This window comes from Sinocyclocheilus anshuiensis, unplaced genomic scaffold (genome assembly GCF_001515605.1).
Source record: "Sinocyclocheilus anshuiensis isolate Anshui unplaced genomic scaffold, SAMN03320099.WGS_v1.1 scaffold79, whole genome shotgun sequence".
Lineage (NCBI taxonomy): Eukaryota > Metazoa > Chordata > Actinopteri > Cypriniformes > Cyprinidae > Sinocyclocheilus > Sinocyclocheilus anshuiensis.
In genome coordinates, this window is record NW_015548213.1 from 1,483,490 (window position 1) to 1,510,594 (window position 27,105).

A 27,105-nucleotide genomic window follows, 5' to 3' on the forward strand; every position below is an offset into this window, starting at 1 on the left:
TTAAAGATGATTTTCTCAGTATTTTGATTTTTTTGCACCCTCAGATTCCAGATTTTCTAATAGTTGTATCTCAGCCAAATATTGTCCGATCCTAACAAACCATACATCAATGGAAAGCTGGAACATTTCAGAAAATTGACCCTTATGACTGGTTTTGTGCTCCAGGGTCACATTTAGGTTTGTTTGAATATGTTAATAAATATGTTGATGATTACTTCAATTAATTTTATATACCACATCTTGACCAATCATCTTTTCCAAACAACTTGCAAACTTCAGTCTACATAAATGCATTAATAATAATAATAATAATAATAATAATAAGTACTATTACTAATATGTAATAATACTACTAATAATGCTATAATAAGTAATAATAAGTAATAAGTTATTTAAATAATGTAATATTGTATTATACTACCATATATACCATTTGCACATTATTATTACTATTTCAAATAATGTATTATTACTAGTAATAATAATAAAACAAATGTGTTATATTACCATATAAACTATTTACACATTACTATTATTATTAAAATGTAAAACTGTACAACTACTACTACTTACGTTATTTAAATTAGTAAAAATAATAATGAAATATTGCATTCTAATATATATATATATATATATATATATAATGGATTTTTGCAGATAACCGATAGTTCCAGCAATCAACTATCGGTGCCGATTAATCGGCAAAACCGATACATCGGTTGACCTCTAATACTATTTGCATATTACTAATGTAATTTACATAATAACAATAATCATATAAATAATTTACACACTGATATTATTTTTATTACTTAAAAATGTATTACTACTAATTATAAGTTATTTATAATTAGCAATATCAGCAACAAAATATTGTATTATATTACCATACATACATCATTCTCAATTGTATTATTATTATTATTATCACTATTATTATTAATTTTAAATAACCTAATACTCTGAAACCCATTGAGCAGAAATAGGTCAGATCTAAAGCAGCTGTATGGTGTGAAAGCAGAGGCTCAGGGTGTATTTCTCCATACAGCTGAAAACACTCCGCTGCACCCACTGCATTCCTCTCTGTCCAGCATCAGCCTCCATTTGGGCTCAGATCTCACACCACAGGAGCTGCAGTCGCTGCAATCTCCTACTGTGTAGGAGGAAACAGCTGAAGAGTGTGAGAACAACAAATATAAACAGCAGACTGAGCACTTGACTACCAACAGATTCACCATGTGCTATTGGAGCCTGTGTAAAACCGTTATTACAGTTAGCTAAAACATATGCTAGGATGCAATTTAATTTGCATTTTATTTCAGTTAAAGTTTATTTTTCAACATCTCAATTTCATCTAGTTACAGAAAAGGTGCAGTAATGCAGCTTATTTCATTCACATTGGAATAGATGCAATTCTACAACTGATCATCTAAGTGCGGGAAAACAAAACTCACCCTAACCAGATTTAAGGCTCTTTTCACACTGTATTAATGATCCAGAACCACATGCTTCATGAGCGTGAAAGCCATAGTGAGTACTAGCAGCAGTTGTTTCAAATCTGTATGAATCGCACTGCATGACTTTGTGGCGCAATTCAAGAAATTGAATTGGTAAATGTGTTTCTATTGTAGTTTGCGCATGTTTTCGTATTGCATGAAAAAATGTATTTGCCTCAACTGAGAGCATAAGTTTGCTTTGTTTTTTTATCCTCATTTGAATATTTTACGTGCATTTTGGCATTTCCATCCAGCGCTTTTTTTTGTGCAACATTTCAAAATTTGCATAAAAACACATGGATGGAAACCAAAAATTACTCATGTAATTTCACACCAACAAAACAAACTGAGCTCTAGTGCAAAATTGTCTGTACTGTGAACCTTAACCAATGGAGTAAAATTCAGTAAAACCTACAGATTTTAAGTTGGAAGAGATGATATTGCATATATAATGCTATTTATTCATAAATCAATAACACTGGAATTACAGAATCTATTAATCTTTGAGTTGGATGCATGCATTAATGAATGAATGCATGGATTGATTTATGGCTTGAATAGCTCTGCTCCCAACCAAGAGAACATGGAAATAACATTTACTGTTCCTTCTGATCATACCAAAAAAAAGTGGTGCTCTTTCTCAGTACTTTTGTACTGTTTTCCAGTAAAAAAAAAAAAAAAAAAAAGATTCTTAAATCAAAATACATCTACTTAAACAAAATGACAAAAAAGAACTTAATCAAAGTGAAGCCAGTTTATGATTGAACAAACAAATATCGCCTAATAGGGTCATAAAAATCAACTTAATTCAGAGGGAAAATATCCCTCCTATTTATAAGTAAACAAGATATTTGTACTGAAAAACAAGATAAAAATAGTGAGAAAAATATTCATTTTATGCAATGCATGCAACATTTAATGCCATGAATTTAAGACTTTCTGCTCTGATCTAATCATGCTTAAGGCCTTAAATTGTGGAAAGGCAAATTAAGACTTTTAAGACCCATAGAAACCCTGTTATTTCCCCACGTAAACAAAAATGTGAAGGCTGGCAAAGCCTAAGAGCGGAAAATCTCGCTTCAACTATGAAAACTAATTATTCTGCCTTGTCAATGTCCACATTATTGGCTTCTTTCTTCAAAAACATATTTGTGACCCATCCAGAATGGACAGCAAAACTAGGATATGTTGCAGCAGGTGCACTGAGCTGTTGGTCTCTGTAACGCCAAGGGCTGATATGCATTCATAGACGATTGAGTGATTGCTTAAACTAGAAGTGCAGGCAGGGCTTTCCCAACCCCGGCTCTGGAGATTAAACCCACAGACAATCCCTCCTTCACGTGCTGAGAGCGCTGACATAATGAACTCCCAGCTGGAGAAAAAGCATGAATAAGTCCTCTATCATTCCAGCCAGACCCCCATCCAAAACCACAACCCCTCCTTCAAACCGTCCCAGTGCCCCGAAATATCCCTCACCCGGGGGAAGATGGAAAGAGCTGTCGATTACAACATGTCACATGCTAGATCAGTGAGAGAGAGAGAGATGCATTACGCTCTACTTCCCCACTACAGAAAGAGCACTTAAACGAGCTCTATTATCACGGCAGATAGAGAGGACGGGGAAAAAAGGGCTAATTTGAGGCACTTTACTCAGAGACGCTTCTGCTTTTGCTGCTTTCATTTCATGTTTTTGATCTTGCCTCTAATAAGAGCTCAACAATAGGCTGAGGTTTAAGATGAGAAAAGGCGTGGTAGCAATTAAAGAGAGATTAAACACTAATTCAGGACCCAAAAAGAATATAATCCTTCTAAGGGGACCTCCGCAAATTTCCATTAGGGCTGCAATATGACTTCAAATGATTTTGAAAAATTTCTACACTTAAAAAATAAATCAAATAATAAATTACATTTATAAACAACTTTCAGAAATTCAACTCAGAAATTGCTTGTAAATAAGTACAAAGAAACAGCAGGTAACATGTTGAATTAAATGTAACATTTTCAAGTAGAAAGACTTGAGATTGTATTTTCTTGTAAATTGTACTTTAATAGTCTGTTATTTACAACTTAAAATATTTTTTACAGTATAGTTGCACTACCATTCAAAAGTTTGGGGTCAGTATTTTTTTTTAATCTTTTTGTAAGTTTGATGTTCAAGGCTGCATTTATTTGATCAAAAATACAGTAAAACAGTAATATTGTGAAGTATTAAAATTTAAAGTAAAATTAGTTTTCTATTTTAAATGCTGAATTTTCAAGAAAGATTTCTGCTTTTTTTTTTTTAAACTGCTGCTTCATATTTTTGATACATTACGATACACTTTTTTTTCAGGATTTTTTAAATTTTTTTTGGATGAACAAAGTTCAAAAGAACAGGGCTGCGTTTCCCAAAAGCATCGTAATCTTAAGTACATCGTAGACACATTGAAACCAATGGAGCAATGCTCAACTTGGGCTTAAGATGCTTTTGGGAAACGCAGCTCAGAACTGCTTTAAAAAAATAAATATTTCGTAACATTATAAATGTCGTTACGGTCACTTTTTTTTATCAATGCATACTTGTTGAATAAAAGAATAAATGACGTAAAATAATTATCTTTTAATGATCAAAATTATTATACTGGTAGCAATTGCTATTTGTAGGGTAAAAATAAATTGAACAATGAACAATCAGTTATTTAAAATTGTATTATTTGAATTATTTATAATTATTTTATTATATTACCATTCCTAGTTTCCATAAATAAAGTTTGAAGCTTTCAAAATAAAATATTGTCTTTGATAATGAGGGCTATGGCGTCTAAAAGGTTCTACGTTTTTGGGTTACTAGCTTGTTAATGCAATCGATTTTGTAGACCAAGTCTGACTAGCTAGTTTGCACTGTGTACTAAAAGTCTGTATGCATTTATTCTCACTCGTGATGACCTTACGTGGCCTATCTGGACAGGTTTATAGACCCCAGGTGAACTCATCTGGACAGAAATGCTTATGCTGGTTATTGGGGTCACAGTTGAACATTTGCTTGAGCAGCAGGTTCTTGGTCTTGTTTTAGGATGCTAATCTGCCGGTGTAATCTATTATCTGCCTAATGGCCCCTCCGACCCCCCGGGGTCTTGGCAAGATGCGGTCAGAGCAGTTTTAATGCACCATATGAAGGCAATCAGCAGCTCACTGACAACTGCCGTCTAAAACAGGGCCGTGTATGTTATTATTTCATCAGTTACTTGCTGATAAAACCTGGTGTGGTTTTAAACATGATCCCATTCGGTCACTCCCACCTTGCAATTTCTAAAGGCTGGTCACTCTATAGCCGACTAGCCGACCTGCCAGTCTGACACAGCTATGTTCACTCTGCAGAAACCAACTGCTCCAGTTATTTATATTTATTTATTTAGAAGCAATTTGATTAATCCACTGCAGATTTAGGCTGTGCACAGCGTGTGTGACCTAGCGTGCACCACAAATTATATTGAGCCTTGCTGTTAGTGGGATGGGTTTGTATCGACTGCTGATATTTGTAGAGTCGTCACGATACCAGAGAGCTTGTACATGTGACAGCATGAGCACAGGTGCACTTATGCTTATACATGCAGATTAGCCTAATTAAAGCAGTGTCAAGAAAAAACGAGTGTATGTGTAAAGTGATGAGACAAAATCACTTTTTGTCCAATTTTAAAAACCAATTTTATACACCATCATTCTCGTTTCTATAACGTGTGAATATATCCCCTATCGTATTCTACAACAAAAACAATCAGAGCACCTTGTTATCACTAGTTCTATTTTTGACTTCCCGAGTCCACTATTAGCATATAGCCCGCTAGCATCGCCAGCGTGGTTGCCGCTAATCTCGCTTACATTACTAATACACTATTCACTGTTACTTGCTTTAATGACGGATGTGTGTCTACCTTTGAGTGCAGGTGAGGACACGTTCGAGCTGCATTCGGTGCAGCTCGAGCTGGAGGCCGTGGAGAAGCAGATCCGTGACCTGGTGGCGAAGCAGCGCTATATAAATAAAGGTGACTTGACTTGACTTGACAAAACAACAAACTACTGCAGATGGCCTGACACACATGCAACTACTTTAAACAAGCATAAAAACATTTTTATCAGTCATAATTGCTGAAAACCACCCCAGCACAAACACTGTAAAGGGATGAACTGATAACACTGATTACATTACTTCATTTGACTTTTTTTATAGAAATAAGATTCACATATCAGATTTCACATATCACATGATAATAAGGAGAGATGATGGATTTGATGTCAAGGCAAAAAACAAACACGCCTACCTGCCAATATTTCTCTGTTTAATATACGTGCATTTGTCTGTTTATTTTATTGCTGTTGTGTTTTTCATTAAAAATAATAATGAACCACAGACTACGATTTTGTTTTAAAATAAGGGGAAAATCCAACAATCTTATTCAGGTTTATTTGTGTCACAACATCTGCAAATATGAATCCCTACACAACATGCATGAAAAATATATATTGTTGCCATGAAATAAAAAAAAAATGCTCCCACAACTTAGCTCATAGCTCATTAATTTTTAAAGAAAATTGTGGCCATGAATTAAAAATTAGTTGCTTTGCTTTATTAAATGATGGCCATGTACCGATTCATTCCCTTATTTCAATGAAAATCAATGACCACCATTTAATAAAACAAGAATGAATTAAGTTATAACTAATTCTTAATTGCTGGCCCAGGTAAATATTTTTGTTGCATGGTATGTACAACGTACATCACTTGTCATATTGTTGCTAATAAAACTTCTAATGTTCAACATAAACAAGAGTACCACTGTACTATTTCATTGTTGTGATTTTCATTAAGAATAATAATGAATCCACCATTTACAAGCATTCATTTATTCAAAGACAGGTGTAGGGATTTCTTAATACCACAAACCACAGGACTGTGATATGCCACTGAATCGACTCATCATGAGGCTTTGAATTAATTCAATCAGGAGACAACAAAGCTTTCTTTGTATCAGGACTGGAAAGTTCGTTCACAACATATAGAACCCACGATGTCTTGAAACCACCAATGAATGAACTCTTACATCCAACAGGAAAAGGATGATTCATTCATGAACGGAACAGCACAGTGTTGCAGAGCTGCTGTATAATTTTATTATTACATTAGCAATATATATTGCTATTGACAAACTACATGTTTGTTACAGGCAGGGCTGGTATTTACAATTTATAGATTGAATTTGATTCGATATGGATTCATTTCAAAATACTTCAGGTACATGCCAATTCTTCTTATGGAAAAAAATCTCTAAATTATCTAAATTATGTAGAATTATGGAAATTAACAACAGAGCCTAAACAATTACAATTTACCTTACATTTATTCTGTCATGGATAAATAAATGGGTGGTGGCAAGTCTCTTAATGAGGAGATTGAGTGATTCATTGAATCATTCATCAAACAACTCATTCAAAATGGCTGAATCATCATTGACTCAAATGATTCATTCAGAAACAGATTAATTTAGGAATGGAACATCGCTGTGTTTCTCGGAGATGCACACATGTTTTTCTCCGGCTTTGTTTGGATCTCTTTTTGTTGGCAAAACAGAAAAAGGCAATATTCTGTCTAAAATGTAACTCCATCAATATTAACTTCATATTGTTTGAAAGGTTGTATAAGTAAATATGACATTCGTGATCACACTCGTGCTAATATTCAGGAAAATAGCCCTCTTGCTTGTGTGATATTACTTAACTATATCATATCTAATAAGAAACAAATAACCATACAGCAATATTTTTGTTTTCATAACTTGAATTATAAAAGGCATTCTATTTATATTCTAACAGGCTTCATGAAGCAATAAATGCCTTTGGATTTTAAAGACGTGTTTTTGTTTGTTGCAAGTGACATACCTGATAATGTCAGCTTGCACATCGTTAAAACAACAATTAGAATATTATTGTAGAAAATAAATACCGCAAAAACTTTAGTTTAGGCAAAAACTATACTGTCAAATAAATATAAAGAAAATAAGAATAATCTAACTACAAGCAACAGCACAAATAAATAGAATAGAGTAAAGTGATTTTCAGGGTTTTTTAGGTAGGTCTAACATTAGTTTTCAGGTACAGAAATTGAATAAAGTAATGAAATGTAAAACAGCATTGCATATTTGACTGTATAAATTAAAGATTAATCTTTATTAAAGTTACAAAAGCTATTCATTCAAGAGCAGTGAGTGATTTCTTTGTTGTTGCTGTTTGATTAATATTAAGAAAGTGCTGTCACTTTAAGAGAACGCACTGATACAGTACGTTCAGCCGGCTATGTCTGCTATATTACAAAGATGGGCATTTTGACAATTTTTGTGTGAATTTGTCCATTTAAACACAATACTTCAGAGAGAGCTTAATATTTGTGTGCGTTCTGAGGCGCGGGTTTGCGAGCTTCGGATGAGTGCACACACGAATCTTCTCACTGCGCGCGCGAGCTCGCGTTTTCTGGCTCTTAAATGTTTAAACTGGCAAAGCTTAAACGAGCTTGGCTTAAACACAGATATCAACGTGTGCTGTTCAGGTCTCGCCTGTGTGCGCGCGCACTATCTGCACCTGGGTGAAGACGGAATAAATGCTCATATTCCAGCATACGGCATTCGCATTGAACAAGAGTGAATGGTTTGTCCACGTTTTTTTTTTTTCTCATCACTGTTTTTGTAATGTATTGGGAAACCAGAATGCGCATCCATCAACAGAAACACATATTTCTGTTTCTCCTATATTAGCCGAACCCTGTTTTTTTACGTGTTATTTATAGCAAACCATATTACAGATGCGTTGTCAGATTTAAGTTGAACCACGGTCCTAGCGCGTGCCAAACCGTGTGTGGAGAACCGTAGGGTTCGATTTTTTTCCACAAACAGTTCCACAGTCCTAGCGCGTGCCAAACCATGTGTGGAGAACCGTAGGGTTCGATTTTTTTCCACAAACAGTTCCACCCCTAGTCCTGTAGCCCAAAGTTCACTGTTTATGTCAGCATTTGGCTGCAAGGGAAACCCAATATGCCAGTGCACATGCATGCATTACCACAATTGCTCTGTGTGTGTGTGTTGTGGTGTGTGTCTATATTAGCCGAACCCTGTTTTTTTTACGTGTTATTTATAGCAAACCATATTACAGATGCGTTGTCAGATTTAAGTTGAACCACGGTCCTAGCGCGTGCCAAACCGTGTGTGGAGAACCGTAGGGTTCGATTTTTTTCCACAAACAGTTCCACCCCTAGTCCTGTAGCCCAAAGTTCACTGTTTATGTCAGCATTTGGCTGCAAGGGAAACCCAATATGCCAGTGCACATGCATGCACATGCGTGTGTGTGTGTGTGTGTGTGTGTGTGTGGGGGTGGATGCTGAACGTTGCTGGAATAGCGAGTGCTTACTGAGGCTTGCTCAGTTTCGCTCTGGGGGGTTTATAGGTGGATTAGTGCTCTTTGGTTTTCACTCGCTCTTGTTTTCTCTCCGTGTACTCGTGTTCGTCTCTGGTTTCAGTATCCTGCTCATTTACCTCCGCTGATCCTCGGGTCTGCGGTCTGAGCTCAGTCTCGATGTACTTTCTTAATTGGATAGGATGGGATTCCACCTCAATATTTAACAGCCTGACGTGATCCTGGCCATTGATTACGGAGTAAGGCACGGCACAGTTTATACTCACAAGCTTGCAAAATCACTAATGCACAGACTGAATGAGATCCTAACAGACTCGATAACCAATGACTTTTGATATCAACATCGGTGTTTGAACTGAGGCAAATACAGCAATCTGTCATGCCACATTAAATACATTGTTTGAATTTGAATTTGACAGCAGACTTTGTTTCTTATCAAAATTAAAACACTAAGTTTATTATGATTATTTGATGCGAGACACTCTACGAATATTGTTTAGTCAGGTTGGGAAGATTAGGTAAACAACTGGACAGAAAAACTAGATTTAAAAGAAAAGTTCTAATTGGGGGATTGAAACTCTTGAAATCTGGCAACCGCCACCATGAATGCTGCTTGTTACCAATGCAAGATAACGCAAATGCCAAATTACAATGAAGTGCATTCAGGATTAATAACCAGCGGGCAAATATCGCAGATGATTATGCTTAATAAATCAAGGGAAGCAGAAATCGTGATCATGATTAAAATATGATTCATCGTGCAGCCCAGTCTGACCAGAACCAACACTGAACTGAATTGATCCGAATAATGACTCTATTGTCTTTCAGACCCTATTATGGATTTTTGAAAATGACCTTTCATGCAGTGTGTAACACAGCTCTAAGTGAATGAAAACATCCTGCAAAGTTTTAGATCTGACCGTGCACCGTGTATAAAGTTATTGTCTCTCAAAAGAAAGAGTCGACTCTGAATCATTGAAACAAGTCTTTTTTCAAACGAATCCCAAGCCGTTTCATGTTGATGTCAACATGAAACATTACCATATTACCCGCCCAGAATGTCTTTCCTGAGGTAAATGTGACTTTACGTGACATTTTGCGTTTTACTGGCATCTCTCTGTGGCTGAAAAAAAAAACACGTTTATAGTTTGTATTTTGGGATAAAATTGACTTTGAAAGAACTTGAAAGCTGATCATTTATTTCTGATTAAAAGTAACAAAGCACAAAACTTATTGCGATTATTGGATGGCAGGCACGCTACAAATAATGAATGGAATTAAATATTTCCAAGCATTTACAATGTCCAAGCAAGGTGTCAAATAGTTCAGTTTTTTTTAATAATCCCAGTTCATATGTAACATTTTACTACATAATTATCACATACTGTACAGAAATATATTTTGTATTCAATTACTGTTTGCAGTGTTGTAGGCTATAGCTAGTCTACATCAAGATTCGCGATGGATTCACTTATCCTGCCCGAAAATACCAAAAACATTACAGTTCACGTCTGCAGTAATAATTAACTAACAGACATGAATCCTAAAAATTACTAATGTTAGGCTCGACGCGAAGCGGATCTTATTGCTTTTATAAAACGGTTATTCCATATACGTAGTTAGGTTTCACAAAATAAAGTGTAATGATATTAATAAAAACAGTATTCTTCCACCAAACAATGTAGTTCCTCAGAAACAGTTGTGGTTCCAACAAAGAGGTTGCCGAGCAACACACAAAAGTAAACAAATGTGTATGTTACTTTGTAGAGTAATTTACAACAGCTTCGAACACGGCTCAGCCAATCAGAATCAAGCACCGGAACTATTGCCACTAGGTGCCTCTTTTGGGGCCGGTTGCACCAGCTAGACGAAAAAAAGCTGGGTGTAAGCCCTACGCTGGGCTTTGCAATGTCCAGCTTTACGATAAATATTTACACCTGTTGCACCAACTGAAACTACGATCAGGCGCAACTATGCCCGGCGTAGACAATGCCGACATGCCGACACATTCTCCCGCAGTTATAGATAAGTGAGATGACGTTCACGCCGCAATGGCTACAACTACTAACAGGCCTATAGAACTGAATTGCTCAAGACATCATAACAAGTGAAGCCACTGCGCCATGATTTCATTGAATAAACATTTCCTAACAAGTCCGCGTTTTTATATCTGAAGTCTCCCTGCACATTCCCATGACAGATTTCATAAAGGTTAAGTAAAATATAATAAATGTAATACAATGCTTCTCTCGAGTGTTATTTTTTATTGCTGACTATCAAGTTTATGTACAATGAATGTCTTTCCTGAGGTAAATGTGACTTTACGTGACATTTTGCGTTTTACTGGCATCTCTCTGTGGCTGAAAAAAAAAAACACGTTTATAGTTTGTATTTTGGGATAAAATTGACTTTGAAAGAACTTGAAAGCTGATCATTTATTTCTGATTAAAAGTAACAAAGCACAAAACTTATTGCGATTATTAGAATGGCGGGCACGCTACACATAATGAATGGAATTAAAGACGTGAAGCATTTACACTGTCCTTCCAAGCAAGATGTCAAATGGTTAAGTTTCTTTTAATAATCCCAGTTCATATGTAATATTTTACTGCATAATTATTGCATGCTGTACATAAATATATTTTGTATTCAATTACTGTCGGCAGTGTGGTAGGCTATAGTCTACACGAGCTTCGCGACTGATATCGCTTATCCTGCCCGAAAAGACCATAAACATTACAGTTCACATCTGCAGTAATAATTAACTAACAGACATGAACCCTAAAAATGAATAATGTCCGAGCAAATCATAACTTTTCACTTTACACCTACCTCTGACTAGGCGTAAGATTTAGTCTCAGACGTAGCACTAAGCCGAGATCGTGCAACGGGTATAAATTCTATGCACGACTTAAAGCGCATTTAACGTCCAGCCTAGTCTTACAACCGGGTGTACGTCCAGCTGGTGCAACCGGCCCTTGGAGAGGTAAAAATAGCGGTTTCCCCGGTAACGCTGTACACAAAGCAGCACTGCGCTCACAAACGCTGCTTTATCAGGCATCACAGGCATGATCCAATCGGACCAATCACCGCAGATTAGCGTCACGCAAAGGAGGGGTTTGGGAAAATGAATCGTTGAGCGAATCGTTTGGGAGTCGTTGAGCAAGTAAGGTAAAAATAAATGCATATTATAAGACAATGAAAGTGTTTTTTGACCTTGCATGCATGTCAACCTGTTGTTGGGGACTCCCAAAAACCAAAATATGAACCTTTCATTACCCATAATAGGCACTTTAAGAATCGATATTGATTAGTTACTCACTATTCCAGAAGGAGCACCATCTCGCTGGCCGTCTCGTAGACCTGGTGGAGATTGACGAATCGTGGACAGGCCGCTGCCAGCTCCAGCACAGCGATCTCGTGAAGGATCTCCGTTCTGCAATCCTGGCCCTTCCTCCTCTTCCTCATGTACTTCGCTGCATATGTTTTCCCTGTGCTCTTCTCCACACACTTCCTCACCACTGCAAACTTACCTCTGATGGGGAGAGAAAACCAGAGGAAGAATGTTAGTTAGCAGTTAGAAGATTTCACATCGACCTCATACTGCGATTGCAATCAAATTTATGTGGATGATGATGATGATAAGCTCTGGACATTTTGATTAATCTAAGCTGATCACACAGCAGAAATCAATCTGCAATAAATCTCCATGTTCTGTGTGTCTCTGTGTGAATGAGTGAGTGATGTAGTAACACATGTGATGCCCGTCTCAATATATGAGGACATGAGCTTCATCTCCAGAGTTGCTCCGACTCAGAGTCACTCCAGCAGATTTACAGAGTTTAAATAAAATTAAGAAATAAAAAATCTAAGTCAAACACACAATGAAACTCATAAACCTTTACCACAAACCACCAAAATAAAAGTTTGGTTTAACTTGAAGAAATTATAACTAAAATATGTTACCAATGTATACTAAAATATACTTTTCAAAGAAATAATAATAATAATACTAATAATGATGATGATGATAATACTACTACTACTACTAATAATAATTATTATTATTATTATTAAACAAAAAATATAATATAATATAATAGAATGAATATCATACAGCATGCATTTTATTTGAAAAATACAAATAAATACAATGTTTTGTTGTAAATTATTATTATTATTTTTTTGATTACATTTTAAAAGCATGATTCATTTCCTATTTTAGTATTACATTTGAAATCAGTTCAAACTCATTAAATCCAGAATCAATCAATAAATCAAACAAACAAACAAACAAACCAAACATAATTTAGGGGAAAATAAAATGGATTTCATAGAGCCCTAAATTAAAGGGATCTTTTTAGGTGGAGTTTAATTGTGAATAAAAAGTTATATTTAAAATCATTCTCAAGGTCTAACAAACAAATGGAAAGCATTTCCTTAACCATTCAATGCTAAATTAATATTGTGATATATATTTACATCGTTTCATATAAGGGGGTAAATATTGTGATAATATTTTTGGCCACATCACCCAGCCGTAATTTCATGGTGGTCTCACAGAGCCTAATTAAATTCACAGGATGGCTTTAACTTGATCAAGAACCACCTACTTATCTCTTCTACGTGTAAATTTACTAACCAGTGACATTTAATGGCAAGAAACTGAGAAACTGATCATAAAATGAAGCATGCAGGTGTTTTTACTCCACCGATCTGCTTCAGATATGCTGTAGTAGCAGGGCTCACGTTTCCTCGCATCCCACTGAAGAGCGCAGGTCACAAACACACACAAAACAACTCCGTTCAGGGCCCCTTTCCACTGGACTGAGAGAAAGACTGGAGCGTGAGGGTTTGAGGGACGTGAAAGGCTGCTGTGTGTCTAAAGATGGCACACTTGTTATCTCCGCGGCTGAACGTGCTTTTGTCCCGGTGGCAAATTTGCAGAATGAAATCATCCCGAAGCCCAAACTGACCCTCTGTGTCCCACTTTTAGTGCTGAACTTGAAGACGCAGGGCACATGAGGAGAGAAAACTCGAATACATGCTGGCAGACGAGGACACACGTGGCACACTAGGCTTGCTGCGAGAGATGGTGTTTTCGGTTATACCAGTGTTAAGCCGCAACACCGGTTACGTCATTTGCCTACCGCGGTACCAAAATATTATTTTTTATTAAATACTTACATAAGGTAAATATTTTAATTAAACTGAACTGTAATAAAGCAATTCCAAACTAAATTTTAAATTATTAATTTATGATAATCTGACAAATTTGACAAAAGACTTGGCGGCCGACTAAAGAGAGACTAGACTAAAGCAATAAGCCCCAAGAAGCGGAAAGCCTAAAACCCCCTTAGCGGTTATAAATTCACTGTAAACCACGGCTTCTCGGGGCTTATTGCTTTTATAAAACGGTTATTCCATATACGTAGTAAGGTTTCACAAAATAAAACAGTGGTTGCAACAAAGTGGTTGCCGAGTAACACAAACGTAAACAAAGGTGTATGTTACTTTGTAGAGTAATTTACAACAGCTTCGAACGCAGCTCAGCCAATCAGAATCAAGGACCGGAACTATTGGTTTTATAAAAATCCTTAAAACAGACTCAAGAGTGATTTGAAATGCAGCAGGTGAAGTCTCAAACGCGCCTGAGCCGCATGGCATGTGAAACGCGGCAGACACACGGCTCAGCGCTTCGTTTAGAAACACAGCAGCCGCCAAGAGAAGCACAGGGGAAGATTTAGCGGAAGAGACGGCTGAGCTGTGGAGGACATTCGTGTAAGCGTCCCTGCGAGAGGGGATCCGCAATCCCAGCGTGATGTCCTGAGTTATTCACAACTGCTCCATTCTCAGAGCAGAGGACACGTCTCTGGAGGCTGACACTATCAGATGTTGGCCAAGGACAGGCCCATAGACAAAATGAGTGAAGTGCAATTCCAGCACATCCTCCGATGTACTGCAAGATCAGCAGAACATCTTGAGCATAAGCCAAAGTGAAAGCAAGGTGGATCTGCTAAAGCATCCGTGTTGCTCATTTTAACAGATGTGTGCTCTGCTGGAAAACACGAACCCATGCAGGGATATGGAAACTGCTTTCTGCATTCCTTGTGCAACGTGCCGTCACATTCAGTCTGAAGAACGGCAAATGATGAATGCAATGGACTGATGAAGAAAACCACTCTTTTGTTTTAATTGGGTTGTATCCCTAAACCCAGACCTGTAAAGTAAACCATAATGGCTGGGCTGACCAGCTCATGTGATAGTCATGGGTTCAGAAAAGGACGTTTTCCTTATTTCCATCCCCATTCTGTCCAGATCTCCTCAGATTTACTACACACAGCTGGGACTGCCTTCCTCATTCCTTCAAAAAATGTGGAGATTAATGGGTAAGTGGGAGAAAAATGTCCTTGTTCTGAGCTGGCCCAATGAAAACAGCCGTAAAGTTAAGCATCTCTGTAATGGGTTTCTTCACGACAGGAAGATTTTCATTTGGTCATTTGATATGCGAACAAACCCATCCAACACGTGACCCATGGAAAAGACAAGATGTTACAAGATGCTCTTTTTGTCCACATCAAGGTGCAGCAAAAGGATACAAAGGAACTATAGAATTTCAGTAAAGGAATAGTTACGTCTTCAAGATATTATATTAGCTGAATATTTCAGCTGTTTTCTGTCCATAAGAGTCAGTGGGGTCCAAAAGTTTTAAGCTCCAAAGAGGACAAAGGTAGCGTAATTCTTTTTGTTTTTGAAAGTCTCTTCTGCTCACCAAGGCTGCATTTATTTGATAAAAAATACAGGACAAACAGCTAAGTTGTGAAATATTATTACAATTTAAAATAACTGTTTTGGACATGAATATATGTTAAACTGTAATGTATTTCTGTGATGCGCAGCTGTATTTTCAGCATCATTACTCCAGTCTTCAGTGTCACATGATCTTCAGAAATCATTCTAATATGCTGATTTGCTGCTCAAGATACATTTCTGATTATTATCAATGTTGAAAACAGTTGTGCTGCACAATATTTTTGTGGAAATCGTGATACATTTTATTTCTCAGGATTCACAGATGAATAGAAAGTTCAAAAGAACAGCATTTATTTGAAAACGAAAACTTTGTAACATTATTAATGACTTCAGTCACTTTTGATCAATTTAATGCACCCTTGCTAAACAAAAGTACCAATTGACAGACAGACAGACAGACAGACAGATAGATAGATAGATAGATCTGACCTCAAACTTCTGAATGGCAGTGTATATGTATGTCAAAATCCAATATGGTGACAATAATATCAATGATGTTATTCATATATCACCAAATTGGATTTTGAAATACAATATCAGCCAATAGCTGATATGGTGTATTGTGCATATCTAGAATATAAGTTAAGAATATAAGTCAAGATGACAAGCAATGAAAAAACAAAAATACAACCTTGCAGCTACAGTGCTGTAAATGTTCGAACAAAGCATGCAGCTACACATGACAGTAAGAGGTTGTTGGTGATTGAGCTGCATGACTCAGAAGCAAGCATTCATAAAATCCCAAAGGCCTCGTAATCGCTCTGATTGAGACTGATTCAGAAACACTAAAGCACCTTCCGCTCCTTTGAAAACCTAATAGGCTTTCACTGCCCTTGACTGCGTGGCTTTGGCATACCTTCATTTCCACGGTCTTGCGTTAATCTGGTCCTGCTTCTCAGGATACGAAAGCCACGAGGGAATGTGAGAAAGAAACTCTAATCTCCTCACATAACACCAGCCAAAGCAGCTTCGGAGAGTCCATCGCTGCCAGTGTTGGGGAAAGTTACTTTTAAAAATAATTACAATATTGCGTTACTCTTTAAAAAAAGTAACTTATTGCGTTACTTTTTATGGAAAGTAATGCGTTACAGTACTTTTGCTTTAATTTTTCTCATCTGGGCTAGGCTTCCTTGTTTGTTTTTAATATAAAGTTATTTTTTGGCAAAGGTAAAAACCCTTTCATTCCCTCAGGCTGAAGGAAATGTAAATTCACACTCAAGCATTCTGGATTGCATGAAGAATAGGACGCAGGCAGGAGAAGAAAGTTCATCACTTGCTAATGTTCATCTAAAGTAATTTTCACTTATTAGCAGTGTTGGGGGTAACGCATTACAAGTAACGCGAGTTACGTAATCAGATTACTTTTTACAAGTAACTAGTAAAGTAACACATTACTTTTTAATTTACCCCCAACACTGGCGTTTACTCGCTGATTGGTCTTGATTATCCGACCAGCTGTTTACACTTGTGCAAAAAATTCTAATCTGTGTCAGATGTAAGCAAAAAAAATGATTTTTTTTGTGCCGGTGTAAACGCAGCCTAAATGTTTTGAATATTGTACCTAAGATTTGTGAAATGTTTGGCAAGTGTTTGTCATGTTCTAAAAAAAAAAAAAAAGGAGTTTTAAAGTAGAAAGGAGTTATTATTATTATTATTAATTAATTTATTTAATTTTAACTTTATTTGGTTCACTTTATGGTTACTGAAAAAGGTTTGAGCTGGTTCTTATAAAGAGTATATGAACACCCACATTTTCAACCCTAAAAGGACAGTTCACACTCTTCAGTTTTTTTTTTTTTTATTGTCTATGCAGATTCACTCCCTAATCAAATATCATAAATGCAATAAATATCGCAATGTCATTTTTTTCCCAGTACCGTTCAGCCCTAGTCTCTGCATTATGTTTGCATTTCCATAGTTTGATCTCAGCACTCTGTCGCATCCCCAGTGCTTTCTGTCACTCGTGTTGCCTCAATCTGGCGACTCTCACTGAAAATGAATGATTTCCGGTCGCTTTGTCTTTTCAAATCACTGTCAGTGGGAACATCACAGCAGGCTGCTTCTCATCATGAGTGACAGTTTTAAAGAGCAAAGTAAGTTTGGGATGGACTATGCTGTGAAGGACCCTGTGTACTTTCTGCCACGCCACACTTCACTTAATGAACATCTTATATGAGGCCAGCAGCACTTTATTTTCTGCCAAGTGAGCAAGTGTGCAGACTGTGCACTTTAGTTAAACATCAGCTTTTGCTCCGAGTTTCTCCGAGATGCAACAGGCATCTAGAGAGAGCACAGGTAATTAGCCTCTGACAGAAGCTAAAGCTCTTAAAGGCAGGGAATGAAAACAACATACGACTAAGAAGTCCCATCAGTGCACGCACGTTCACAGAAGGGTGAAAAAGGCTGCTGGATTGAAAGCGGAGGCCTGTTTGTTCTGTGTCTGTGACATGCAGGAATAATGCACTCTGACATGTGACCCCGGCACGGAGCGGAGCGAGGGACTCTTGTTCTCATGCTCCACAGATACTGCAGAAATATCTAGGGAAAGCGCATTACCTCATCTGAAAGCCTTAACGCTGTTTCTTTTAGACCTGACTATGTCCTTTAATCACCTCGCTTTTGTTAAACGGAGGCAAGTATGCAGAAAACAGATCGGTTTTCTTGCCATGCCTAAATGACGTCTTGACAAACAAACCCTGTTACCCCAGTTTGGGCTGTAGTTCAGGAAGTATGGAAAATTAACGGAACAAAGTTTTTGTTGTTTTTTGTTTTTAATGAGATACAAAATGATTTTTATTATTATTATTATTATTATTATTATTATTATTACTGGGTGGGTTTGACTGAGTGTCTGTTCGGAGGGTCCTAGGTTGAAAATCCCAAACTCATGAAAAATCCTACAAATACCCATGTGATGCATAATATGTGGAAAAGAATCTCCTGCTTTTCTGTATTTGCTTTGTGACCCATTGTGAACACTGGGAATCCTGTCAATTATGTTCACTTTGTGTGACCACTGTAAGCGGAAACAGACTCCAACATCAAATTAGAAAACTTTGTTGATGATTTTACAAAAGGAGACTTGTAAGGGAGAGAAACAGACTAAGTGAGGGAGAGAAAATGAAACGAGAGAGAGAGCAGAAAAAAGCTTGCACCTTGTTACACCACTCTGCATGATCCACAATGGCGACAGTGCTGAAATCCAAACAGTATCAGACTCAATGTAAACAGGCTTTACTGGTATAATAATATGGGCAGGGCCTAACAGACGCTCGATTGTCCGACCCAGAGAAAATCATTCTTTTTTTGCTCTGCTGAGGACACAAAACAGCTTTTTCTGGCACTTGCTCTCTCTCTTTCTCTCTCTAGTCCTCTCTCTCCAACATGAAAATTTGATACCGGCATATCCCTATTTGGGATCAGTAGAATTTTTACTGTTTTTGATAAGAAGTCTCTTCTGCTCATCAAGGCTGCATTTATTTGATCAGAAATACAGAAAAAAACAGCAATATTGTGAAATATTCAATTTCAAATAGTCGTTTTCTACGTGAATATATCGTTTTCGTCCGTTTACACTGAAACGCAACCCCGAAGTTTTCAAACTAAAACGGGGTCTGCAGCATTTTTGAAAGTCTCAGTTTTCTAGGGTCGAAAATGCCGGAGTAGTTTAGACGACAGGCGTAACCAATCGCAAAAGTTAGGCCTACGCGTTTTTAAATGAAAATGCACTAGTATAAACGTAGCCTCAAGCACTAAAAGGGCTCCAATAACAAACTTGGCTTTCACACGACATCGTCATCCCCCCCACCCGCTACGGTCACCCGCTCTGTTTCCATGGTGCACAGCAGATGTTGCCACTGGGCTTATAGCCCCATACGACTTGAATGGCACGACAATGATGTCATGGTATCCCACTCGGCTGTTAGAGCCGGGATTCTCTGGGAAAGAGAGCGGAAAAGACTGGGCTTTAAAAAAATTGTGATGGGAAATTCAAAGGGAAAAAATATATAAATCACACTGCACAGATCCGTCAATCAAGCAGCGGAACTCACCCAGAAATGAAAGAAACCCCCGAGATTTATGAAAGGAGGGTGAGAAATTCTCAGCTGATGACATGCTGTTTAAGACAACAGTGAGACTGTGGTGTCATCCGCTTTTACACTGCAAACACATCCCTCCCAAATGCATGAGCTTAATTAAAAATAACAAGGATTCACAGAGCTCAGTACCGAAGCTGAACTTTGGACAACGTGTGTTATCAAGAAAACATTCAGAGCAATTTTCATTTTTAAGCAAATTATGGCTTTAAAAATCTTTTAATTTTGTGTTAGGGCAGCACGATATTGGAAAAAAACTCACATTGCAAAATTTTGTTTTTCTGCGATATATATTAAAAATCACCAGATGACTTGAATCAATAATTGGGGTGATTTTGTAGGGGAGTATATCAGCATAGAAAATAAACAAATTACAAGCATAGTTAAATATAATAGAACAAAGATACAAATGAAATAAACACAGTGCTTTATATTTTTCAAGTAAGTCTAACAGTATTCAGGTACAGAAATGTATTGAATAATCAAACATAAAATAACACTGCATAGTCTTCACTGTATAAATTAAATCTAATAAATCGGTGTTAAAGCAACAAAAGTGATTTTTCTTTTGTTTGATTAGCATTCGTGACACAGAAAGCAGCAGGAACATTAAACTGCTGTGAACCAATATACTGTTACACATCCATTTTCTTTCTCAATTGTTTACCTTCACCTAAACCATATGTAACGGTGTTTACAAGGATACTTGTAGAGACATGCATTTTGACAATTTCACGCGTATGTGTCATTTCAGGCTCAAATAGATGTGGAAGTGAACGGAATTCAGTGTTCACGTGCATCGGCGTGGCTCTCACCGTGTCTACACCAGACGCGAGCGGCACGACAAAAATACGATAGAACCCATTATAATCAGTGATGCGGTCTACACTGGATGCGGCGCGGCATGACACGACAAATCCCCGACAGTAAACTGATGCCTCGTTCTATTTATGACGTGCTGACACAAAGTTCAAATGATTTGCAATGGTTGCGTCCAGTGTAGACAGACTTTAGCTGTTGCGGAGCGGCGTTTCCAGTGTAGACACGGTGTCTGGGTGTGAGCAAAGAAAACGATCAGTATAAATATAATGATCAGTATACTAAACATCACACATCCTGCAATGTGACTATCGCGGATACACACATCGCAATATCGATGCTGAAACTATATATATTGTGCAGCCCTATTTTGTGTCAGAAATTATTTGCTGAAAACGTGCTCACCCTCAGGCCATCCGAGATGTAGATGAGTTTGTTTCTTCACCAGATTTGTAGAAATGTAGCATTGCATCAGTGTCTCAGCAATGGATGCTCTGCAGTGAATGGGTGCCATCAGAATGAGAGTCCAAACAGCTGATAAAAACATCACAATAATCCACAATAATCCTGATTCCATTTTAACTTCAAACCGTTGCTTCTGGCTAAAATATGAGTCCATAATCCAAAATAACACTTTTTCCAGTGAAAAAGTTGTCCCTTGTCAATCAAGACAAAAATACAGAGCGTACAGGAGAAAAATATGTTATTATGGACTCTTATTTTGGCCAGAAGCGATGGTTAAAATGTCTTGGTGGATTTGTTTTTGTTTTTACAAACATGCAGCTTTTCACTTTTGTTTGAACTCTCATTCTGACGGCACCCATTCACTGCAGAGGATCCATTGCTGAGACACTGATGCAATGCTACATTTCTCCAAATCTGATGAAGAAACAAACTCATCATCTGTACATCTTGGATGACCTGAGGGTGAGTAAATGTTCAGCAAATTTTCATTTTTGGGTGAAATATTCTTTTAAATCATTATTGAAAAACACAGTGACATGCATTTTATGCAGCTTATATAATTTAGGGTTTTAAATTACATATTTTTCTTTTTAACACCAGCAGAACTGTAAAGTGGCACGCTGCCATTACCGGATCGGTGACACGACATTAAGAAACTTGGCACTTACATGCAAGAAGATAAAATGTCGCACAAATGTTTGAAAAATTACACTTCTCATTTTACATGGCACTCTTCCCATCAAATATCTCAGGTCTAATCTGCAGCATGCAGAATGAGTTCCCATACAGGCAAGGCGAAGACATTTGTTGATCTAAAGCGCTTGGCCGGCGTAGAGTGCTGGTTCTGATCCGTCAGTGCTGGGTGTTCACAAAGCACAGTGGCAAAGGAATGCAGTATGTAGGGCTGTGCAAAAAATCGAATGCGATTTCCATGCGCATCTCGTCAGTAAAGCCGCTCCTGTGATTAGTAGTAAAGCTCCAGCACGTGCGTTCAGATGGAGCGGCATTTACTACACAGAGCCGTAGTTCACTGACAAGCTACACAAAATCACGTTCAAAATCACAGACGATTCATTGACAATTTTGAATGCGATTTTGTGTAGCTTGTCAGTGAACTACGGCTCTGTGTAGTAAATGCCGCTCCATCTGAACGCACGTGCTGGAGACTGTAAAGAGAGAAAATGACAAAGCACAATAAAATATCCAATATCGGCACAAAACCTCAACTAAGATATTGGGCATCCTTAAATTTTATTCGTATCAAAATTGAGCCTACAAATAATGAAGCATGAGCACAAAAACATTAATAATCATTAGGAGTCTCTGCCTTTACTAATCCTGATTTGTTCCTCAAGTTTTATGAATGATGCCTGATCGATTTAGTACTTCACAAGTTCAACATGTTTACCACTCTTAAAAACCGTCAGTATGCCAATCAGTCTAAACCTGTTAGTCTAGAACCTACACAACGTCAAGCATTCTGCTACTTAAAATATTTGCTTTGCATCAAAAACAAATTGATGTTTGCATCATCCATCCAGTTTCAGCTGTGCTTGGGTCTAAATGATCATTTCTTCAGTGCAACTTGTAACACAACTCACATACTTATAGTCTTGACTCTTAAAATAAATCAGGTACAAGCAGCTGTCCTCGTGTAAGATTTGGACTAACTAGACTATAAATGCCAATATCTAGGCTAATGTGAGTCTCAGAATGAAAATCTGAATCATAACCCTTTGGCAGCCACTGAAATCGCTCGCTGAAGTAAAGAATGAAAATGTCTCGTCTCCACAAGCACAGCCATCAAAATAAAACCAGCTGGAGCAGCCAATCACGTCACTGAAATCCTGAACCATTCAAGTTCACCTTTAGGAAACGGGCTGAGAGATCGGTAAAACACGCTGGACATGAACTACTCACTGATTTGTGCTTAATTGTACTCAGATGAAAAGGCTTGGCCTAAACGGCGGTGGCAAACATCCAGACAGTTGCACTTTCAAAACTTCTCCCCATTAATCCTGATGTGTTTTGCAAACAAACGGATCAGATAGCCTGCTGATATTACATGTTCCAGAGTTTGTCTTGTGACTAATACAGCAGATAATAAACAATTCAAATATTGTAACTTGTATTTCACAAGCGTTCAACTTGAGTTCAAACTTCTGTCCTGCATGCAAAAGCTAAATGTCCCTTTCCATCTCAATCAGCACTTTGTTGATATTGGAGAAATTAAAGTGACTTTTCTGCTAGTTTTGCACAGCCGTAAAATACTCCACATGCCCAAATCTTGTTGTGCTTGCGCTGCATATCCTCCTCGGTACAAACAAGAGTAAGCGCAGTGAAATCAGAGCAGTGTTTTCATAGTGCTGAAGTCTTACAGCGACTTGGCAAAGGAACACCACCAACAATACAGTGCCCTGTATGACTTATTCACTGATTTAAAAACCACTGAGCCCTGGCATCAACGCAGTGTGCCATCAAACAGTGGCTCTGTTTTCCAATCATGTGATCCAGCTATGATGCACCACATGCAAAAGTTTATTGGGTGTTTCATTAAATGTGTAGATGAATACATCTGAAAGCCATCTAAAAGACAAAGCAATGCCAAATCATACTTTGTTTACAGCACGTAAAAACAATGTAATGCATGACTTAAAATACATGGCTGTATGCAATGTAAGCAATAAATGCATGCAATATCCACAACGATTTGGGAAAAAGCAAAGTCTGTTCATGTAGAACAGATGGACATCAGAAAACTAGGCTTATTTTCATTAACAACTGAATCAGTTTGCATTGCAAGTAAAGGGTTTTCATATGCAATTGCATGACTTTTTACACACTCGTACCCAAAAGGAATACAAAACACATAAGTACCTGAAAGCCATCTAAATGACAAAGCAATGCCAAATCACACTCTGAAGCAGTGTAGATGTTCAAAATACTGAGACTTTAAATACTGTACACATATTGAACTGTATGCAGTGAAAGCAATACATGCACTATCCATTTAAGAATGCAGATCCATATAAGGGACTCTCGAATGGAAACATTTTCAATGCACACATCCAGACTATAACACAAGTAGGATTTAGCATGCCAAACATTTACTGAGCATGTATCCGTGGCCGGACTTCAAAATTAGTACTTTTAAATCCAAACAAGAGGTTCAGAGTGCATGCATCAGATAAATATAAGAGAACTGACACGAGCACAGGCAGACAGGTAAAGGTGCGCCTCACCTGCCCAGCTCTTTGCCGGGGATGACGTCATAGCGCTCGGTGAACGGCTCGCTCCTGATGACGGTCCGGATCTCACGCAGCAAACCGGAGCGCTTCTGACCGGATTCACACCGAATGCGGCTTCTGGGCTCGGTCGTTCGTGGACATTCGGGAATCATCACGGCTGTTATAAACGTCAGTTCGTTTTATTTGTGTACCGATACCCGTTTTTACCTGCAAGCCCAGTCCAACAGGTGACCTGATGCACTGAAACGAATACTATCACGCTACCTCACTTAATAAAACAGTTCCTCTCGCTGAATTTTCACCTAACGTTAACAACACGGAAACGTGTCTAAAGTATTAACTGTTAATACATTCATCTTCGATTAAAACTCCTAAGTGAGCAAAAACGCTGGAGTTTATGACTGCTGCTCTGCTCGACTCGTCTGCGTTCATCTAGACCGAGTCACGGACAGCCCAGCTGTTCCTCAGACTTCAGTTGCCAGGGCAACGGCCGTGATTGACAGCGCTTTCCACCAATTACGATCAAGCACTTGCCGGTGGGCGGGAGGAGGCGGACCTTGACAGTGACATTTGACCAATAAGAGGTGAACAATTAATTAATTACATAATTGTGTTACAGATATATAAAAAAGCCTGATGTGGGGTTTTATTTTGAGAAGACGATGAAATCATGGTAGTGTTTACGGGAACAGGAAAGACTCTCATCCTCTGTGAATTGTATTTATATTTGACATAAACACATACCTAGGTAATGAGGACGTGCTAAATGACTTCTAATTTTTAATAATTTTACTTCTCTATATATATATATATATATATATGTGATTACATCAAAATAAGGGTTCCATTTTCCAATGATAGGCTACCTATTATTATTATTATTATTGTTGTTGTTGTTATTTTGCTCTTATTCTGGGCATATTTAAATATTTGTATCTCATGTTTAGCAAAACCTTCACACACATATTGAAGAGATTCTTGTGATGCCCTCTAGTGTTACAGTATATGAATCAACATAATAAATACAACCCACTAGAAAGTGATAGTTTATTGACATTTATGTACAAGGATTTGGGCAAAAGCGAAGTCTGTTCATGTGGAACAGATGGACATCAGAAAATCAGGCTGATGTAGAGGAATTTGTGTTCATAATTATATTTGCATGAGTATTTATTAACAACTTTATCAGTTTGTATTGCAAGTAAAGGGTTTTCATATGCAATTTCATTTTTTACACATTATCTTGAACTTATAAAAAAAATAATATAAAATACAAATCTGCCAACAAATAAAAATGATAAAAATGCATAATAATATAATTAACTCAACAGTGTACAGCAAATGGTCAGATAGTAATTTCACAAGTTCTGTCAGTGATAAACAAAACGAGTTTGAGTTTAATACACAGATTCAGAGTTAATGGACATCCTTCGGAAGAAAGTTCAGAGTCATCGGAAATACGTTTAATCCCTGGAGAATAATAAACAATAAATGCAAACATAACGCAACGATAAACATCATCATAAGAGCCTGCATGCATTAAACGGTGGAATGGCTAAACATCGTTGAAGAAACATCCAGGAATTAATTCTCTTTTGATGGTGAGAGGCGTTCGACCAACAAAAAAATGTATATATAAACACATAAAAGCACCACTTAGGATATTTCATACTGACTCAAAGAAAATCTGGTTTTGTCATCTGTGGTTATAAACAGTAATTTTATTAATATTAGGAGACAAAGTCTGTTTGCATTTAAAGTTGTATAGTTATGAGCGACAAAGCAACTCATATTTGTGTGACTGTCGAAATGGCAGATGTGCATCAATAAATTAAACAAATCATTAAAAATATTTATTTTAATTAATAAAGATATACCTGCAATATAGATACACAATACACTAAAATAAAATAAAATAAAATAAAATAAAATAAAATAAAATAAAATAAAATAAAATAAAATAAAATAAAATAAAATAAAATAAAATAAAATAAAATAAAATAAAATAAAATAAAATAAAATAAAATAAAATAAAATAAAATAAAATAAAATAAAATAAAATAAAATAAAATAAAATAAAATAAAATAAAATAAAATAAAATAAAATAAAATAAAATAAAATAAAATAAAATAAAATAAAACAAGGTGGATGTGGGGTCTGAAATTTGTTATCCGTGGCAACGCCCACAACTTCACAACAAAATATATTATACCAAGTAGGGTGATCATATGTCCTTTTTTCCCTCCCCTTGACTTCTAAATTGCCTAAAATTTCTGTTTTGGCTTTGTTTTTCTATTGTTTTCATACTTGCTGAAGCCAGTGACTGAAAAGTGGTTTGACCAATAGCGTGAAGGCATTGTACGGATCAACCAATCGTGGCGTGCGAGAAGGCGGGATCTACAGACAGTCAAAAGCAATACAAATACACATATAATACATGAGGACCGAAGAGAGACTGCCAATAGGAAATCAAAGCCAGAACCCAGACGTTTTGGGCAATTTAGAAAAATCCGTCCAGGACATGTCTGGGAAAAAGAGGACTTATGTGAATCTGGGAATTTATCCAATGCCATGCCATTGCCCGTGCCATTATTAAATGCAGCTCATCCCTGTGACCTAAAACAGCTTTGGCTTTAAAGGGGTCATATGATGCGATTTCAATTTTTCCTTTCTCTTTGGAGTGTTACAAGCTCTTGGTGCATAAAGAAGATCTGTAAAGTTGCAAAGAC

General features: G+C 37.1%; 1 protein-coding gene across 1 annotated transcript in view; it reads right to left on the minus strand.

The window, feature by feature from the left end:
* The window catches only part of LOC107653809 (serine/threonine-protein kinase 17A-like), a 37,038-nt gene extending 12,201 nt beyond the window's left edge, over positions 1 to 24,837 (minus strand). The window contains exons 1-2 of the mRNA XM_016440642.1: positions 24,370 to 24,837; positions 12,256 to 12,468 (exon numbers count right to left, since the gene is read on the minus strand). Of these exons, the coding sequence (XP_016296128.1) occupies positions 12,256 to 12,468; positions 24,370 to 24,527 (371 nt within the window). The 5' untranslated portion in view covers positions 24,528 to 24,837. The remainder of the gene's footprint in view (positions 1 to 12,255; positions 12,469 to 24,369) is intronic.
* Between the last annotated feature and the right edge of the window lie 2,268 nt (positions 24,838 to 27,105).